We start from the raw sequence: 20,700 nt of genomic DNA, 5'->3' as shown, positions 1-20,700 counted from the left end.
GGCTAAGTTCGACCGTAACGGAGCTTGAAAGGCAGCTTTGCCGCAACACGGGGGTGTGATGAGGTGAAGCATATTGAAAATCTAGGGACCACTTCCAAAGGGACGCTGACTGTCTTGGCTAAGTTCGACCGTAACGGAGCTTGAAAGGCAGCTTTGCCGCACTACGAGAGTGTAATGAGGTGAAGCATATTGAAAACCTGAAGGGGTCACTTTCAACCGGACGTTGACTGCATTTGTCTTTGGCAAGTTCGAATAGTTCGAATACTAAAATTTCAGTGCGAATCGAATCGAATAGCAAACGCTATTCGAAAAATATTCGAAATTTCGAATATTCGCACACCCCTAACGAGTCATAATCATCAGACCTTACTGAATTTTGTGGTCTATAGATGAAATTGCACTGCAGCGAAATTCTGCAACAATGAACTTTTTCGTGCATCCCATCAATTTCGTTGTAGTGGGATTTGACCGTAACACCATTCCACCCTCTGAAGGTAGATGACTATTGAAGCTGTGTCTTGTCGTACAGGCTAATGCGTACAGGCATATCACATAGCGTTATTGTTTGCTGGGCATTGCGTGGACACATGGGGTTAGTATTTACTGGGCATCGCCTCTGCGTTTTTATCGTTCAGACTAACTTGTTGTACTAGTTCGATGTTTGCCTGGTGCCGTGGAGCTTCCCAGTTCTTTGCATCTCAAGCTCATGTCACCTCTTCCAACTTTTTATAATAGTTCGATGTTTGCCTGGTGCCGCGTGGCTTCCCGGTTGTGCTTCGCATCCCAAGCATGTGTCACCTCTTCCAACTTGTAGTAGTTAGATGTTTGCCTGGTGCCGTGTGGCTTCCCGGTTGTGCTTCGCATCCCAAGCACGTGTCACCTCTTTCAACTTGTAGTAGTTCGATGTTTGCCTGGTGCCGCGTGGCTTCCCGGTTGTGCTTCGCATCTCAAGCACGTGTCACCTCTTCCAACTTGTAGTAGTTCGATGTTTGCCTGGTGCCGCGTGGCTTCCCGGTTGTGCTTCGCATCTCAAGCACGTGTGACCTCTTCCAACTTGTAGTAGTTCGATGTTTGCCTGGTGCCGCTTGGCTTCCCGGTTGTGCTTCGCATCTCAAGCACGTGTCACCTCTTCCAACTTGTTGTAGTAGTTAAATGTTTGCCTGGTGCCGCGTGGCTTCCCGGCAGTCATGGGCACGTTACCAGTAAAAAGTGACAGTGTTACAGTTACAGAGTTTCCGAAAGTAACTTGTTACAGTTACAGTTACTGTGCAAAAGTAACGTCATTACTTTTCCGTTACTGTATAAAATAATAGATCACAAATCAAATTATAGAATTTATTTAATAAGGGTTGCACGTCGTAAAACCCTAGACGAAGGAAACATAAAAGGGGGCCCAACACCAGCAATCACTTTGAACGCCTCTTACTTGAAGTGGGAAACGTGGTTGATGTACTGGAACGACGACAGTATATCCTAAGACGTTTATTAACTATACCCAGAAGCGCATGCGAAGAGCAGCGGGGAGTGCATCACGAGTGGTTACGACGTCCATTGTGTCTGCTCCATATGTTTAAGATGTGTCAGACTGTTCGGAAAGCTCCTTGTCCGCTGGGCACACAAACCGTTTTTAAGTCCCGTTATTATACCTTGAAACATGACAACGTGTGTTCACGAAGTCCTAAGACTGCACACCTGCGGATGATCATGGCGGTATCTAAAAGTGCGATGCGGGGATCAGCGAAACGGGCAGGAAATGATCGTCGAGGCCTAAAGAACTCAAGCGGAATGTCGCTAAAGCAACCCGTGCAACGCGTTCTAAGACCGAGCTTGTTGAGCACTGCTGGATGACAGGTCATAGCTTTGACCTGAACAATGCGACGACGCCGGTTTGTGAACGAAGGTGGGGAAAAGCAACTCCTGGAATCCTGGTTCATTCGCCGCGGCTTGCAAAAACAGCCGCGGCCCCCCACTGGACATTTACAAGGACATGTGTGACTAGTGGACTGGTTGACCTCGGCTCATTTTTTTTTCTTTTTTAGGATGCCACCTGCATTGGAGGTGAAACGTCTGTCATTTTGTTAATAATTGTTGCATTAAGTCGGAGTAAACATTTTACAACCAGTTACAAAGAAGTTCTAAAATATCGCTTCGCTAGTTCACGGAATTTCTGGCCTTAGCAGTTTCGCGTTCTGCTGTTTTCTAGCCACCTATTCTAGTCCTATTCTGGAAAGTTGAGGGGTGGAGAGGATATATGGTAAAGAAGAAAGTTCGAAAAAGTGTTGCTGTTGGATAATTTTTCATAAAGACAGAAGTAACTGTAACGGTATTTTCCGTTACAGTTACTGCGAAAAAAGTAACAGTGTTAAGTTACATGTTCCTCTAACTTAAAAGTAACAAGTTACAGTTACAAGTTACTGAAAAAAGTAACTAGTTACCGGTAACGCGTTACTAGTAACTAGTTACTGCCCAAGACTGCTTCCCGGTTGTGCTTCACATCTCAAGCACATGTCACCTCTTTCAACTTGTAGTAGTTCGATGTTTGCCTGGTGTCGCGTGGCTTCTCGGTTGTGCTTCGCATCTCAAGCTCATGTCACCTCTTCCAACTTGTTGTAATAGTCCGGTGTTTGCCTGGTGCCGCGTGGCTTCCCGGTTGTGCTTCCATCTCAAGCACATGTCACCTCTTCCAACTTGTTGTAGTAGTTCGATGTTTGCCTGGTGCCGCATGGCTTCTCGGTTGTTGTGCTTTGCATCTCAAGCACATGTCACCTCTTCCAACTTGTTGTAGTAGTTCAATGTTTGCCTGGTGCCGCGTGGCTTCCCGGTTGTGCTTCGCATCTCAAGCTCATGTCACCTCTTCCAACTTGTTGTAATAGTCCGGTGTTTGCCTGGTGCCGCGTGGCTTCCCGGTTGTGCTTCCATCTCAAGCACATGTCACCTCTTCCAACTTGTTGTAGTAGTTCGATGTTTGCCTGGTGCCGCATGGCTTCTCGGTTGTTGTGCTTTGCATCTCAAGCACATGTCACCTCTTCCAACTTGTTGTAGTAGTTCAATGTTTGCCTGGTGCCGCGTGGCTTCTCGGTTGTGCTTCGCATCTCAAGCTCATGTCACCTCTTCCAACTTGTTGTAATAGTCCGGTGTTTGCCTGGTGCCGCGTGGCTTCCCGGTTGTGCTTCCATCTCAAGCACATGTCACCTCTTCCAACTTGTTGTAGTAGTTCGATGTTTGCCTGGTGCCGCATGGCTTCTCGGTTGTTGTGCTTTGCATCTCAAGCACATGTCACCTCTTCCAACTTGTTGTAGTAGTTCAATGTTTGCCTGGTGCCGCGTGGCTTCCCGGTTGTGCTTCGCATCTCAAGCTCATGTCACCTCTTCCAACTTGTTGTAATAGTCCGGTGTTTGCCTGGTGCCGCGTGGCTTCCCGGTTGTACTTCGCATCTCAAGCACATGTCACCTCTTCCAACTTGTTGTAGTTCGATGTTTGCCTAGTGCCGCGTGGCTTCCTGGTTGTGCGTCATCATTAAATTTTTCTTGTTGCATGTGTGTGGTGTTCATCAGTGTTTGCCGCATGTCGGCCAATATGGGCATATATCAATGCATATTCACTACCTCAGAGCACGTCTGGGTGCTTTCTCCTTCTCTGAACACTCATCTGTATCTCCCTTCCCCCTTTGTTTTTGTTTACCGGGTTGTGTTTTTCCCAGCAGATCTGGCATCGCCCGTGACTGAAAGGATGCAAACGCACGGAGACATTTTTACCCGGACCCTAGTCATAAATAGCTTCACTGTAAGAGCTATCTTATTTTGCCCTCTGGTGCTGGCAGAGTTCTTAGAATCATAGAGACTGCAAGACCGACAGTCATAAGAGAGGTCTGTCCTGAATGTTGTTTTGAACCAAAAGTAATGAAAGTAACACGTATAAGTGCTGTGCCACTTTGCGCCAAACTGTCCTTGCTGCACCAAGCTGCTCCAAAATCACATTTTGTTACAGTTATTCTCTAGATTTAGGATACTGTGCCATTTTGCGCCAAACTGTCCTTGCTGCACCAAGCTGCTCCAAAATCACATTTTGTTACAGTTATTCTCTAAATTTAGGATATCATAGTTTCTGCTCAGGCAGCAGTGGGTGTATGTACACCGCTGATTTACACAGCTCTTACCAGGAGGCGATGAAATTGGGCTAGCCTCATTCTCCCTATTGTGGTGTTGCGGAGTTGCACAGTGAACTTTGCACAGCGTTTTTTCGCCCCGGTATGGTCAAACATAGCTGTGGCTGATGTTCCATAAAGCAGCTTGAACAGTGGTTTAGAGCCTGTGGCCATGAGTAGGTTTGCGGCTGAATAATCACCACCTGTTATAATCGGCAAGTTGGAGAATGAAGCCTGAAATTGGAATTGACACCGAAAAAAGTGTGGAAACATGAGCGCCCAATGAAGAGAATTCTTACATCAGGGAATGTACATTTAATTTAACTTGTGTCAAGTATTTGATTACGAGGCCTCCACTGGACAACAAACTGTTCTTTCGTCTGAGGCTCCTGAAACCCATAGGAGTAGGAGAGTCCTCCCTTAGGTCCCTGTGCTTTGTGCCGCATGCACTGTCGGAGATCATGCCATTGAGTGACTTGTCAGCACTTGCCAATGAATGGTACTCTGTTGTACAAAAGAAAACACGCACCGATTTTTCGTTGTGTTTTCAGGACCACAGAAATACCATAGACAGCTCTGAATGATAGTAAAGTTTTTAGACGTTGGCGATTACAGTAGCACACGTCATTGTATGGTGGGTGCATGCATGTGTAATTAAGGGACAAAGTGTGGTATATTCCGTGAGAGCTAGTGGCCCCTTCCCACTCTTAATGTACTTTTTTTGCTTGCATCAATGTACTACGGCAAAGTCAACTTCAGAACCATAGTGCAGCGTGGTTGACTGTGTGAAAACTAAAGCTTTTGTGCATAGGACACTTCGTTTGCATGAAGACACTGTTTGTGCTGTGGTGCATAATACAGTTGTATGGTAGGCATGCATTGCAGTACGATGTGGGAAAGGAATCTCTTGTGTGTGTGTGTTATCGTGAGTTCTTTATTGAGAATAAAGATAACAGACCAGAACCAAAAGCCATAAACTCACAGAGTCCCTTATGCATTCGTCTAAGACAACTCGAAGGCTAAAGCCATCATCTTCTTTTTCCTCTAAGCCGATCTATTGATCCTCCCCCGCCACCCTCTGAAAGCATTGGCCCACCGTTGACCAAGGGACGATGTCACGATGACGTCATAAATTCAGGGGCCTGTGACATCATATGGCAACGTCATCCCATGATGACTTTTTGCATCACTCATGTTTATGTCAATAATCAATTTTTGCATTTGATGAGGCATCTTAAGGCTTTCGTGTTAATAACAAAGGCCGCACACAAGTGCGACGGCAGCGCTAATTTTAATAAAGGCAGTACCAAAAGCACCCTCGGCCCTTCTGGATGGAAAGCTGTTGGGGTTCCTGAAGCCCAGAAATATTAACACGAAAGTGTTTTATGCTGGGGTCCACCACAGCTCCACTGACGTATTTTCGTCACAGATATGACGTTGTAAAATGTAAAGACTAACAGATGGCAAAGAAAAAAACTAGAAGAAAAAGTTCCGTCACTGGGAATCGAACTTACGACCCCTCGCTTCGCAGCGCGTGGCGCGAACAATTAGGCCACAGACGGCACATTCTTCGCCATGCTAATATACACCATTTGCCGGTGGTGGTACTCGGAGATCGTTGGTACGTCAGCATATTTTTGTTATCACTAGCGAGATGGCGCAAAGGGCCCGAAGAGCGCGCTTTAAAGATCGACTCCCTATACGTCGCGATGAGTGCGCGCCTCTACAGGGCGTGGTCGCTCGTGCGCGCACTTTTCTCTTGATGGCGGTGGTTTGTACGTCTTGTGCTCTCGCCGCAAGTTTGCGTTGAGAGCACGAAGGTCACTTCGCTCACTTCAGCGGCCGCTTTTGCAAAAGGAGCGCGCTGCTCACACAAAAATAACTTACAACTGTGTCAGTTCGCGCTCATCCTGTGTATGTTCGTTCCGTGCGTCCTTTCTGCTTGAGCAGCGCGTTGCAAGTTTCGAGCTGCTTGCCGTTCTTCGCATGACATTACAATTTGTTGCTATAGCATTCATTCCTTTGCCTTCGGGGCGAAAGAATGCCCAACAAATGCTCAACTACGTCTGTGAAGACACGTTTCACTTTCGTGTTATACAGATTCCTATGACAGAGGGATTTTTAGAACCATTGCCGTTTGTTATTGTTTATTCTTTTTGTCGATGTGTGGTTAGGGCTGTTTTTTGGGAGATTTATGGCTGTGCCCGTACAATCAGTTGGATTGGTCAGGATTTGAGTCTTCTGGGCAAATCAGGAGAGTTGGCAGTTATACAGGTGTGTAGACCAAATCAAATTGATTTGCTTATTGTCAATGAAGTGCTGTTTCAATTTGTTAGTAGTGTTAGTTCATGCAACCTTGAGGACTTCAGTTGCACCAGCAGCATAACTACTAGATTTTGTTTTGTATTTCTAGCCTCTTGTGCCTAATACATAGATTGTTATTGTTTTGTGCTTTTGTCCATATTATTACAAGAACTTGTACTACCATTATAGTTCCCTGCTGTTGCAAGTTTATCAGATTTCCTTTTGAGTTGCTTGGTGAAAAAAGCATACGATCTTACATGAAAATTTTCACCTTCGCGGATAAGCTTTTCTCACCTAGCGTTTGTATTTGCTGAAAGCAAAAGTTTGCTATTGTAAGTGTTCTTAGGACGGTGACCACCCCAAAACTCACATTCTCTGCTACAAAACCACAAATTTGTTGCTCTCATGCTCCTCCAAGATAGTTATTTGCTGCTAAAAATTCGCTACAAACAGTCAATTTGCTGCTCCCAGCCCTGCTTCAGAACATTGGAGTCTGCTTCCACCCCTGAACTAAAGCTTTATTTTGTTCATGTCATTTGAGCTACTAGTTTAATAGATCGAAAGATAATGCCAGCCACAGTGGAAGGTAATACCTCTGACACATGGGCACTCTAAAGCCCTTTAGGTAAGGGGACATCTTCCAGAAGGGTGTTCATGCACAGTGACACACGACGAAGGAGTATCTCCCGCCCTGCAAAGTTCTTTTGCGGGAAAGCAGATCCTGCATCTACTTTTCGAACCTACAAGGTGTTCTCTCGCATACAGTGTGCGCCACTCATCAATCTACCTTTTCAATGAAGGCACCCTGGGTGCTGCTATAATCCCCTCTAAATATGTGAGATCTCCCAAAAATGCACTGTTGAAGTGGTCACCCTCGGTACTGTAGTGCAACAGGCTAGTAATGCAGTAATGCGATTTACACTGACATGTTAAATCCGGCAGTGCCATTTTCTTTGACGATAGTGTCATGCATTGGCGTCTGCACAGTGGGCGCCGTCAACAAAAGCCTCAACAAACAGTGTGGCTTTTAAAATGTTTTCTCACCTGCTGCTTTCACAAGCAGCACCTTTTTTTTCTTTTTGCCGCGTTCCTCTGAGGAACCGGAGCTAATCACAGGGGCCACGAACCACCGAAAGAAGTGTGGTGCTGTCTGTCATTGACTCAACTTCTTTCTGCAAAGGTTCCTTCAGAGAAACAAAAGGGGTTTACTACAAAGTACTTCACTCATGGCCGTGTGTGAGGGGTATAAGAGAAATTGCGGTTGCCCATACACAAAATGGTTAGTTATTCTGTAGCCCCAGGGGAACGTCTCTGTGAGATCAAAGAACTTTTATCGAATTGGGTATCACCGACGTTCATATTACTCATGGTGTCATCAGGAGGCGCCAGCGACTCGATGGCACTTAAAGGGACACTAATGAGCAAAACGATTTTTCTCATATTAGTAAAGCACTCTTTCACGATACCAAAAACACCACGCTTGCTGCGAGAAGACGCTGACTACGCGAGAAAAACACGCAAAAACAAAATGGGGGTGGCGACGCCACCTTGAAGTTTCCGTACCATTCGCCGTGACGTCGCATGTTTTGACGGCGCCTAGGTACTAGGGACTACGTAGTTCCTAATAGGTAAAAATGAAGTACATTGTCCTTTGAAGGGGCCATAGACTTAACATAGCAAGTTTGGGGTAATTTTGTTGAGCCAATGGCGTCAAAATACAATACACTCTGAAATCCGTGACGTCACGCGGGGAGATTTCGGCGCGAAATTTAAAAATTAAACTTTGAACTTGATTTTCTCCTATTAATAAACCTATGATGGCAAAATTAACAACAGTAGAGTTCTCAGAGCACAATTTATTGATCTAAACTGATTCATTGTTTCTCTTTAGTGTCCCTTTAACACCTCTTTGAAGCCATTTTTGTTTGTTTGCACACATACTGAAAAGCAAACTGTATCCTATGTTATTGTGAGCCCATCGAACATAAATAAAACGTAAGTTCCGTATCACGAGGAGAATTTCATGAAAGGTCTTGTGGAGTACATAAAAAACGAGGAATTTGTAAATGCCAACTTAGTAGACACTGTGGTTCTGTTAACAAGACGCGACAAAAAGTGATGTGACCACACACAGTGTAGGTCGCTATTGCATGTGTGCATCTAGTCATAAAAAAAAAACCCTCTGAATACTGAAAGAGCATTACAGATGATACGTCTTAAGTTGTGGTCGGGTTTTGCTTCACGCCGCATCTGTAAGCAGAACCAAGTAGACCACTTCAGGACACACCCTTTCAAAGTAAAGTGTGGCAGAAGACTCTCATGGTGCTTTGCACGCTTCTCATATTGTCCTCAATCTCTTTGTTATTGGGTGAGGTATTGTAAAATTTATGCATGAAAAATAATGCATGTGGTCTTGTGACCTGCTGTATTGGGCCTGCTGTGGAGAAGTGAGCCTAGCGCTAATTGCTCTGCAGGATAGTGAAGACCAGTACATGTGGGATGAAGCGTTGCAAGCGAAAGAGGCAAAGTTGGCTGCTGTGCAGAAGGCTGCTGTGAAAAGTGAACAGGCATGGTGAGTGCAGGACGTTGTGTGTTGCTGATATGACTTTGTAGGATGCAATTCTCCAGCATTTACCATTTTAACCTTCAAATGATGGAATTGGAAATTAATGTACTGGTAAATTACTTAATATATTTTGATTTCTCTTAGCACTTGTAGTTGATTGGCAACAGCTTTATCAGCAGTAGCATGTTATTAGTAGCATACGCATATAATAGGCTTGTTGGCGAGTTAGTACATATTGTTTCATAAAATGCCGGCTTATTAAAGGTAACAGAAACAAGGTGAAGAGTGTGCTTCAACATACATGCATCACGGTTCGTTAGGATCCTTGAAAACCTGGAATTTTCTTGAATTCTGTCAGTATAATTAAAAATTTTAGTGAATTATCTTCGTCTTGCTACTACATATTCAAGCCCACACTGCATCCATCGCCACACGGCACAGCGGGCCAGACTTTAGCCTCCTGTTCACACTGAGGAATCAGCATCACTTTCTCCCATTTCCAGTCGATCCGAACGTGCTGCCTCCTTCGACAAGGCAGTGCAAAAGAAGCCACCGACTCATCAACAGGAGAAGTGCCAGCCCAACTAATATTTGGAAGAAAATTTCGTACAAACCTACCAAGTCTGCTTCACGGCACTCCCAAAACACTACTTGAAAGCAACTGGCAAACATTTTCAACTGGGCTAAGCAGTTTTTGCTTGCAACTTCAGAGTGGGCACCCACTGGGTTCCCGGAATTGTTGTAAGAGCAAAGGGTCTCTGCTCATAAACAGTTGAGACGAGGCTGTTAGAACTAAGACTGCACAGCAACCCTCCCTTATGGGAAATTCCAAACAGCACTAAGCAGGTGTCACCGCCAGCATCGCTCTTGATGGACACACTGGCACTTCCACAAAGACTATTGAGACACTGGTCGCAGTGACAGCGCTGCAGCGGTCTTTTTTTTTTTTAGGTTTATTACAGCAGAGCAGTGTAGTTATCCTCAAAGGGACGGTCACCATCCACTGTGTTACCAGCTTCAGTATCATTATAGGGGGGAAGAGTGCAACATAGTGGCTCCGCTATGAGCTGCAACCACAACCGTGAGCAGACTTCGCCCCCTTCTTCGCACTTAGGTGTCATCATCCTCTCCCCTTTCCAGTTGTTCCAAGAGCACCCTGCCTTCGACGGAGTGGAGAAAGTTATGAACCAGTATACTTTGGTGTGTAAATTGATCCAGAAGCCCGTAGTCCTTTCTTGCTTTAAGACATAACGCATGGTTACTGCGATTGCAACGACCAAAGCTTGCCTTCATTGTGGGAAACTAGTTGTGCAGAGAATTGCAGTCTCATCTTTTGCACCTGCAATAGGCCGGGAAAGGGCAATTTCCAGCAGTCATGGTTAAGCAGTGCTGCTTCTAAGGAGTGGATTTCTCTGGAACTCTCATCGGGCAAAGTCCAAGCCATGTGGGAAAATCTTCCAGATATCATCAAGGGGGGAGTCAGCCCTTAAAAGCCACATGAGTGCAAGACACATTGCAAATGTAAAAGTGAGTACCACACACAGTACCATGCAGAGCAACTTTACAGCTGTCAAGCAATACTTCAAGCCAACTCCATCAACGTCATTGGATGTGAGCAGCTTGAGCAAAGCGCACAAGTGTGTGACCCATGCGAAGATACTTTGGACCCTGAAAATGGTAACATCGCACTGTTCCTACTACTCGTCATTGTATCCAAAGAAATTGTTTGAGAAAATGTTCCCAGGCAGCAAAATCTCTAGTATTTTCCTGCAGTGAAAAGAAATCTGCATGCGCTGTCCAAGAACGCCGAAGTGGCTTGCCTTGGACTTTTTTTCTTTGTCAGCAAGACCACGTAAGGCTGCCCAATGCACTTGCGGACATGGTTTATTTTGCTGTCCCTATCTGACAGCATTGTGTATTGCAGCCTGTGCTTCTGAAGTGATCTCTGAAAACATGCTCAGTGCAGCTTGCACCTCCTCCTTTCTAGCATTGCAGTCAGTGTTCTTTTGTTTTTTTTTTTGACATTCTGGTGCTTGCTTTGCATGCCAAGCTGGATACCCCTGCTCACTGGGCTTAGGATAATTTGAATAGCCTAACCAAAAGTTCGACAGCATGATGTGGTCCCCGATGATCCCAGAGTACATCTCAATGATGCAGCCAAAAGCGACGTGCAAAATGTGGCCATGCATCAGCCAGGTTGGTAGGAAATCGCATCGATATTCCCTGGTGGGTTGCCGAAGTCCTCCCATAACATCTTAATCTGCACTACGCTTGCAGCCTCATAGTCTATTGCCGTATTGCTACATGCTTGCACCATCATGCCCATATGACCCGGATAGGTCCTGTGAAGCAAGCCGTTGCTGGAAATGTTCATAGTCGCAAAAGAGTCGTGAAAGGGCTGATGTTCCCTCACCATTCCCATGGATGGCCTTTATTACACAGACGTTGACTTTGAATGGTGTTATTGATGTGTCAGCAGTTGCTCTTGAAGAAAAACGCTCTTCGCGCATACTGCACGTTGACCATGGCATCACAAGCTTTATACAAAGCACGTAATTTTTTTTTTTTTGGGGGGGGGGGGGGTGGTTCCCTTAGACACTTTCACCGCACTCTGGGTGTGAGAAACTCATTGAACACATTCAAATTTACAATCGCAAATTCCATTGCACTGTCACTGAGGCTTTCCTTTTCCACGTCAATGCAAACAAGATCAAACTTTAGTTTCATTGCCGATTTCGACGCCAAGTACTTTTTCGCGTTGGCAGCGCTTGCTGCACATTGCCTATTTTCTTTAGCCAATAAGAAAATGATATCAGTGCTTTCTGGGCCGGTACTCGGGGCATGGGTAGATGAGGTATCGACACTGAACGTGCAAAGTTGCATTTTCATACTCCATCCGCCAACCGGCGATCCCGGGAGTATGGTGTGTTTCACACCAGCACTCAAGACATGGGTCGACGAGGCATCCACACCTGATGTAGTAGGTTGCGGCTCCTTATCCGATGCCGTATTCGATGCAGCAACTGGCCATTCTGTGAGCATGATGCGTTCCGTGCTGGCATTTGAGGCGTCCACGCTGAGTGTGCTAGGATGCAGCTGTGTGTTTACGGTTGCCGGCATTTCTTGCCGAATGCACGACGCATAGTTTTCTTGGGACGAATGTCTTTGGACATTGTAGAAGCTAAAAAATGTCAGCCGGTCAAATCACGTGGTTTTGAAGCTGCGGAACGTCATGGTGTGACCAGCATGATCAAGCAAACCAAGAGCAAACGGGCACATGGACAGGCACAGCAACATGAGAGCAGCAAAAAAAAAAAGGATTCAAACACGGAGGGAGCGCATGCATTGACCAATCACTCGTATGCAAGTGATTGGTCAAGCATGCCATCTTGAAGAGAGGCTAAACATGCGCAAAGAAAGCAGCATCAAAACAAGCCCAAGATGGCAGCAGCCAATAACCATGTGCACGTTAAGAGCGCGTGTAATTCGAACACATTTGGGCAATTTTTGGTCATTTCACATCCACGCAGGCATGTGTAATGCAGTTTTTTTTATATTGCTCGATTTAATTCAGCCTTCCAATTTCACAGGGAAGGAAGTGTACCGAATTAACCAAGGAGCCTTGATTTGAACTGTTAATACATCTATGTTTAATGGGTCTAAGATTACATGAGTATACGTAAATTCCTTCTTCTCTGGTTCGCTATCAAGTGAGGACTGAAGCTGGAAGCTGTCGCTGTGGTTTTTTGCTTGGCTCCGCTTTCCTTCTCGCCAGTCTTTGGATGGGTCTCGATTTTCACATTCGGGCGCAGTCTGTGTCGGCGTGCTCGTGACAGTTCTTTTGGGCTCCGCTTAATGTACCAGAGGGAGATTATTAAATGTTTAAACTTTGCGATAGTGCATTTTTTTTTCAAAAATAGACTTTTTTTGCAATTTTTTTTTACCATTTCAAGATCCGCGTCTCCCTTTAGGAGACAAAATGGACCTCTTTTGGTCATGTAATACGAAGGACAGGTAACTGATGGTCAGCTAGAGTGACTGAATGGGTATCAAGATATGGGAAACATGGCCAAGGATGGCAGAGGGTTGTTGAAGTTAAGTGATGAAATTAAGGAATTTGAAGGCGTAAAATGGAATCGGCTTGTGCAGGACAGGGCAAATTGGAGATCATCGGGAGGGGCCTTCGTCCTGCAGTGGACATAAAATAGGCTGATGATGGTGATATCACCGACACTCCTGTCGGGATGAGCACCTTCAACTATCTGCTCGGCAGCATGTGTGGTGTAGCACCATTGTAAAGCATGCCACACGTTTTCTATGCACAACCCAGACATGCCACGCCACTGTTCACTGCCGGCATCTTGTGTGGGACCGCTTCGAGTGCACATCACCTGTAGAAATAAATAGATCATCACTGTCATGCTTACCCAACAAAAATACTCTCCAGCCATGCACAGTCAGAAGTGATGGGGGCATGAGGAAACCTCGCTGCATAGACTCCTATTGCAAGGAAGAGCGTATGTATGGTACAGTAAGCGTGCAGCAAGCTTGAGGCAGTCAGCGCGCACACACACACACACACACGTTAAAATATGTTACAGTCACTGGAACGCATTGTAAACTTCCAAAATAGAAAGCTTACCGACCTCGAAGACCGTGGTAGACGGTCAAATTTGATTATTCACGGGATTCCCGAATGCCCTAATGAAACTGATGCAACCCTGAAGGAAAAAGTAGTGAAGGAAATATTTACAGAAAGGCTTGGTGTGAAATGTGATTCCATCGGACACATTCACCGACTAGGCAAACAAGCAGGTAAAAGGCCCATCATCCTGTACGTTCAAAATTTCAATGAAAAAAAAAGTACTATTAGAAAATGCCAAAAAGCTTAAGGGATCAAAAGTGTCTATTCAGAACGATTATTCACAGTCGACGCTCAAGAAGCTGAAGTTTCTGTGGGATAGTGCTAAGAGCAAAAAGCAGCAAGGAAAAAAAAGTATTCTTAGTTCATGACAGGCTTATAGTTGATAAAGAAACATTTTATTGGGATGAATTACAAAACAGGCGAGTGAAGGCAGAAGACCGTCATTCTTCCAAGACACACACATGACCTGCCCCACCATCATGTAACAAGCAGTTAAGGCTTCTAAATATTGATACCCAAACTATTGTGAACAAAACTGAAGCGTTTCAAGTACTTCTGTTACAACACGATCCACACATCACGGTTGTTACCGAGACTTGGCTGCATGAGTATTTGCCCGATGATGATGTCTTCCCCCCATCCTACACTGTTTTTTGTAAAGACAGACGCACAAGGGGAGGAGGGGTAGCTATATTGGTAAAAAATTGTATCGATGCTGTTTTATTAGACGAGCTTGATGACATAGAATGCCTATGTATTAGGGCTACATGCTGGGGTCATAGTTTTGTTGTAATTGGGCTTTACAGACTGCCGGATGTCACTCCAGAATACCTTAGCACAGTGAAAAATTACATGGCTAAATTTGAGAGCAAAAAGGTCTTATTGATTGGCGACCTGAACCTACCTGGAGTAGACTGGGAGCGCTTTGATGCCGCTATTAACGCTTCAAAACATATTAACATTGTATTTGATATTATGCTTATGCATGACCTGTTGCAAGTAGTTCACGTACCTACCCGCGTACAGGGCGATTCCGCCTCAATATTAGATCTTGTGTTTCTAAACCGCAATTTCTCTGAATATACTGTAGAGGTAGGGCAAGGTCTCTCTGATCATAACTTTGTGTGCGTTTCATTTTCATTAGTTCCAGTAACAAGCCATAAAAATCCGTTACTTCGTTACTTTAAAGACTTTTCCAGGGCTAACGATGCAGACATAATTCAACATAGGGAAACATGCCTTACCGATTTTGACGATGCAGATGTCAGCGTACTCTGGACTCGATTCAAAGAAATGTGTTGTTTTTGCTTAGATAAGTTTGTGCCATCGAAGAGTTAACAGGGAAACAGCTTGGGTAACTTGCAGCATTATTCAGGTGAAGTGGAAAGTTAAGCGACTGAAAAAAAGATACTCACCGGCTAATTTGGTATATGATGCGCAAAACAGCCTCGCTCAAGCTGTGCACAGCTCGAGAGAATACTACTTTAAAACTTCATTACCTAACTTTATTGCAAGCGACCCCAGTAAATTCTGGAATTTTATCAGCGAAAAGAAAAAACCAGTATCGCAAATATCAGTCGAGGGAACCAACGTGACGGATCAGAGGGACATTGCCCAGCATTTCAATCAATATTTCCAAAGTGTGTTCAACACTTCCGAATTCAATTGTGCATGTAACGCGACAGCATTTCCTTATGCCGACGCACTTTTTATTTCTTATCCTGGTGTGGTATCTATGTTGCTAAATTTGAAAACCAAAGCATCGTGCGGTCCTGATAACATACCGAACGTATTCCTACGACGATATGCTTTATCTCTTGCAAAATTTTTGGTTATTATTTTTCGCTCTTCTTTGTTATCTTCCCAACTGCCCAGTGACTGGAGGACAGCCCGATTCGTGCCAGTCTTTAAAAAGGGAGACCGCTTAACATTAGGAAATTACCGTCCTATTTCCCTAACTTTGCAATGTTGCAAACTTATGGAACACATCATAGCCACTAGTAGTATAACCACCTTCCTCGAAGAGCGCTCAATATTGACCAAACATTAACATGGCTTTCGGAAAGGATTATCAACCGTAATTCAACTCGTCTCATTGTTTCATTCTCTTGCATTTACCCTCGATAGACACGGTAGGATAGATATGCTCTTCTTAGATTTCTGTAAAGCTTTCGATAAAGTTCCTCATAATAAACTGATTTTTAAACTTAGAACAATAGGTATACCAGAAATATGTTTCATGGATTTCCGCATATCTGAATAACCGCAAACAGTACGTTGATGTAGGGGGTCAACATTCAGACTGTCTTCCGGTCACATCTGGTGTACCACAGGGCAGTGTGTTAGGCCCTTTGCTTTTTCTATTGTATATCAATGATATTGTTGATGTTATCCACCCTAGTGTAGAAATAAGATTGTTTGCAGATGATTGAGTTTTGTTTAAAGAAATCACTACCAATGACGATTACAACGACCTGAACAGTAGCCTGTGCAATATACATGAATGGCGTAATGAATGGGGAATGTGTCTTAACCCGAACAAATGTGTCTGCCTTCCAGTAACTCATAAAAAAAATCAAATATCATGTACTTATATATTGGGGTCTTCACCACTTCAACAAGTAAACTTCTACAAGTACTTCGGTGTGACACTTACTTCTAACTTACCTTGGAATCTCCATATTCATAATATTTGTTCATCTGCCTTTTGCAAACTGTCTCCTTAACTTAAAACTGCTCCTACAAATGTTAAACTGCTATGCTACACTGCCCTTGTACGACCAAGACTAGAGTACGCGTGCATAGTATGGGACCCTTACACTAAGCATAATATTAACTCTCTCGAACGTATTCAAAGAAAGGCTGTTAGATTTATATTTAACAAATTTACCCCGTTGGACTCACCCTCAGATTTAATGCAAACCAATGACATTCCCTTGTTAGAGACACGAAGGCAAAACGCTAGATTAGAATTTCTTTATCAACTTTGGAACAATAAACTAGCTCTAGATCCATCCCCGTATTTGACGCCCCTAACTAGCAGGCCCACCCGACACCAACACCCAAACGCCTTAGCCCCATATTTTGCTCGCACTGACCTATTTAAGTTTTCATATTTTCCGAGAACCATTAGTGAATGGAACTGCCTTACCGATACATGGGATCAAACTGCAAAATAACATTCTTCACCCTTTATTGTTGTTGTGTCATTGCTACTTCTTTTGTATTTGTATTTGTAATAACCACCCTGCATGGACCACGAGTCCGCAGTATTGAATAAATAAAAAGGAGCATACCATGAATTCACTGTAGTTGCTGTTGCTGTTACTCGTCCCGAACTCTTTTTGGAGCACACCACGCGGGTTCATCGCGCGTCTGCAGAATCTCGTTCCCCGACGCCACCACGTGATTGCTGAGAGAGTGTAAGGGGGAGAGGCCACAGCGTCTTACCCAGCCCCTTACACAGGCCCGAACACGCTAGCGCGTGCCAGCACACATGGTTTTGTCTGCGTTACACCAAGCTAGGACAGCATACGGCAGCCTGGGCCCCTAAAGTGGTCTGCACATATCATCATCGAGGCGGTCGAAGAACAAGAGGAAGAAGACTTCTCCTTGGCGCGAGCGCGCGCTCAGATGGCTATGCTAGGTGGTAGAAGACGGACGGTCACTAATGGAACTACGGACACAGCCCCGAGCAAAAGCTGCTTGGCATCTAAAAAGCGCGCACCGTTTCATCGGCGTTACTTGGCGTGGAGGGCTTCCTGTCCGATGTGTCCTGTGCTACTGAGTTTGGCGCTGAGATTACCTGCACCGCCGGAAAACATTTGGGGCACTTGAATCATTCTGCGCAAGGCTCTGTCAAGCCAGACCGTCGAGAGCAGCTGCCTTTGTCCTTGATGGCTTGACTACTGTTAAGTGGTGTTTTCGCCAGTCATATGTTACCACCACCAAGGCTGTGTTTGAGCTCTTTTTCGTCACATACCGCCGAGCACCATGACAGAGATTGGGGATTGCTTGTTTCAAGTCTGTGTCATTAATTGAGCAAAATATAAAAAAAAACTTTAAAATTTAGTTTGCCTGCTTGTATAAAACGATGCTTAAAACAATCTAATAGCCGTCTTTTTCTCTCTCCTTCTTTATTTCCCTCTCCATCTTTGCTCTAATCAATAAAGACCCCCGCCTTTGATGCAGCCAGACTTTAAGCACTGCAGTTATGCAAGTCGGTTGGACACTGTCAGCAGAGGCTGGTGACTTTAAGCCCATCGGTGGCAGCAATCCATCGGCTGACGTCGTTTGTTCCACATATGCTGCTGGTAGTGCATTTCAAGCGCCACACTGCATGCAATTAAGGAAATATTCAATAGTAAAGGATCAATACAATCAACTGAGAAGCAGAATAAGCTGGCTTTCGCCTTTGAGTCGTCTTCGGGGAATGCATAAGAAGGGACCTTGTGACTTTTTAGCATTGAGGCACTGTTGTATGCCGTGGCGTTTCTCTGCCAACTCTGCTGATTTGAAGTGCAACATTTTATTAAGATAATTTCTGGCACCAGCCCTGCACATTGATGACCACATAATTGTGTTTAGAATGTTATTTCATAGTATACAATTTTATTGATTCAGTATTCTGTTTCATTGACTGAGTCGAAGAAAGATCTGGAGAGGTTGTTTCACAACATCCAACTCCATGATTCTCTCATTTTTGCATAATCGTGTGAAATAATGTGTGCTCTGGAGAGCATTTTTTCCTTTGCAGCAAATCGAGATGTTTATCTGGCTCCTCATAAGAGCCCCATAATATTTATTCGAGTGTCTAAATGTAAAGCATCTTGCTCCTCCAACGTACTCCAGAATGTGAAATTAGCTGCTCCAAGGTGCTCCCAGATGCAAAATTACTTGCTCCAAAGTGCTCCAATATGCACTTTTTTGCTGCGCCAAAGTGAAAATTTTGCTGCTCCAGAAATTGCTCCAAATCACAAGTCCTCGGTAGCATCATTGCTCGTATACTGCAAAAGAACTTAAAACATATTCTCTATCAATTTATTATTTTTACACAGGCCAACCATTCCTTTTTTTTTTTTTTTGCATTTTGGAGCCGCACTGGATCATTTGACCTGGCAATGTCTTCATAGGGTATATCACAAGTATTTACTGTGGTTGTTTGTTAGTGCTGCCTTATCTTGTCATCTGAGTGGCTCTTTGGTTGGCCTTTTATTTTTCAGGAGGTCCTTAGAAAACCTCCGTAGCACCATCAAGAAAGGCCAAGAAAATAAGGACACTCAAAATAACTTGGCAATCAGTCCAGCTGAACATGCTGCAACAGTCGCCAGGGACCAACTTCGAAATGCCGAGTCTGAGGTAAGTGTTTACATATGTAGCAACAGTCGTTGTTTTGTAGATCAGTCGGAAGTCGGAGCCTATTTTCGAGGCTACCCAAAACAGATGAAAGACAGCGCATGCGAGTATGTGCTCTGAGAAAGGAAAGATAAGAGTTTGGTGCAGAGTGTGCGACCCTTAGCGTGCCATTCATCTATTCTACCCAACACTGATTAAACCAAAGGTTAAATTTTTTGTATTACAAGGATGCACTCAGATACATTTCTTTTAACGCATTTGCATTAGAACACTCATGTGGACAAAAACTGTTCCTCGGTTGTAGCTTGGTGAGGGAGAGAAGTAGTGGAAAGGGCCAAAGGGGTAGTCTGATGTCAAAAGGGCAGGGGAAGAAAGGAGGAGGGTGAGGTAACCTTATCTGGCCTCGATACAGTGATTCATCAAACAGAACGGAATGAATTAGGAAGAGCAGGTTCAGTCCCCTACAAGGAATTGAACCCAGGCCCCACAGCATGATGAGCTTGTATTTTTCCTCATTACCATGGTAATAGTTGGACCATTGTCGCATCATACTCCATGAAACAAACTGTTCCTCGGTTGTAGCTTGGTGAGGGAGAGAAGTAGTGGAAAGGGCCCGTGCCCATTTTCAGCTTCCAGTATGTCTCGCACAAGTGAGAAGACAAGTGTTGTGAGACAAGTGAGAAGACAAGTGTTGTGAGACAAGTGAGAAGACAAGTGTTGTGCTGCCGTAGCACTACACAAGAATATGACTAGCTACACTGCAGGACCATCGGTGCAGCTGGTGGATAAAGGGGTAGTGAGATGGTGATGAGGAAGATTCAACACCCCCCCGTTTACAATTCTTTCCTTTTTTTTTAACCCGTTGCATGTATCGTATTTACTCTATTGTATTGTGACCACGATTATGGCATGAGGGGTGACTTTTCAGTGCGTCCAGCAAGAAAAACTGGAACCGCGAAACCAATGTGAGGCCAGTGGAGGCATGAAAAAGCACATTTATTTCTCAAATTGATGATGCTGCTACCTTTCTCAAAACATGTTTTTGCTAGTCGGCATCTTCATCGGGCGAGTTCTGGGAAATCAAGTCCTTGTTCTCACTCTCATCCTCCCAGACCATGTCGTCTTCAGTAGCACCGAGCGCACTTGATATTGAGCACTTCTTGAAAGCATGAACCACCATGTCGTGTGGGAGGTCATACCAAGAACCAGACACCCACTGGGCAATCTGTGAAGTGCATGGTTGCTTGATTCTCCCCAAAGGTGTTAGGCTTTCTTCTTCATGGATCCAATCTGTGTAGAGCTTGTGCATCCTGTCCTTTAGCACTGAGAAGGGATAGGCTTGACTTTGCTCACATATTAATGTTTTGCATCAAACAGCAAGAGATGCCTTTTGAAGTAGCACTGTTTTATATATAAGGGCTGCACAGAATTATAGGGAATGCTTTCCCATAGTAATGTAACGTCACAAAAAAAAGGCCACGATAACTAACCTGACAGGGATGATGAGGCGCCTTTTGATGAAGATGGGTTTACCTATCGAAACAGCGGCCAGCCTGTGTGAGGCACCTTACCTTACCTGTGTTTATGTAACTTTTATTGCATATAATAAAAGCAAGTTGTTTGTTTTTTTCCACTACGGTATTATCAAAACACTTGGATAATCTTCCAATAAGGTTCTTGTTTATC

General features: G+C 44.4%; 1 protein-coding gene across 1 annotated transcript in view; it reads left to right on the top strand.

The window, feature by feature from the left end:
- Positions 1 to 20,700, top strand: part of LOC119379368 (MICOS complex subunit MIC60) — a 106,232-nt gene that overhangs the window by 50,630 nt on the left and 34,902 nt on the right. The window contains exons 8-9 of the mRNA XM_037648680.2: positions 8,923 to 9,020; positions 18,882 to 19,017. Of these exons, the coding sequence (XP_037504608.1) occupies positions 8,923 to 9,020; positions 18,882 to 19,017 (234 nt within the window). The remainder of the gene's footprint in view (positions 1 to 8,922; positions 9,021 to 18,881; positions 19,018 to 20,700) is intronic.

Source organism: Rhipicephalus sanguineus, chromosome 1 (assembly GCF_013339695.2).
Source record: "Rhipicephalus sanguineus isolate Rsan-2018 chromosome 1, BIME_Rsan_1.4, whole genome shotgun sequence".
Classification (NCBI taxonomy): Eukaryota; Metazoa; Arthropoda; class Arachnida; order Ixodida; family Ixodidae; genus Rhipicephalus; species Rhipicephalus sanguineus.
Note: the sequence above shows the minus strand (reverse complement) of the source record. Positions and strands in the feature narration are given on the sequence as shown.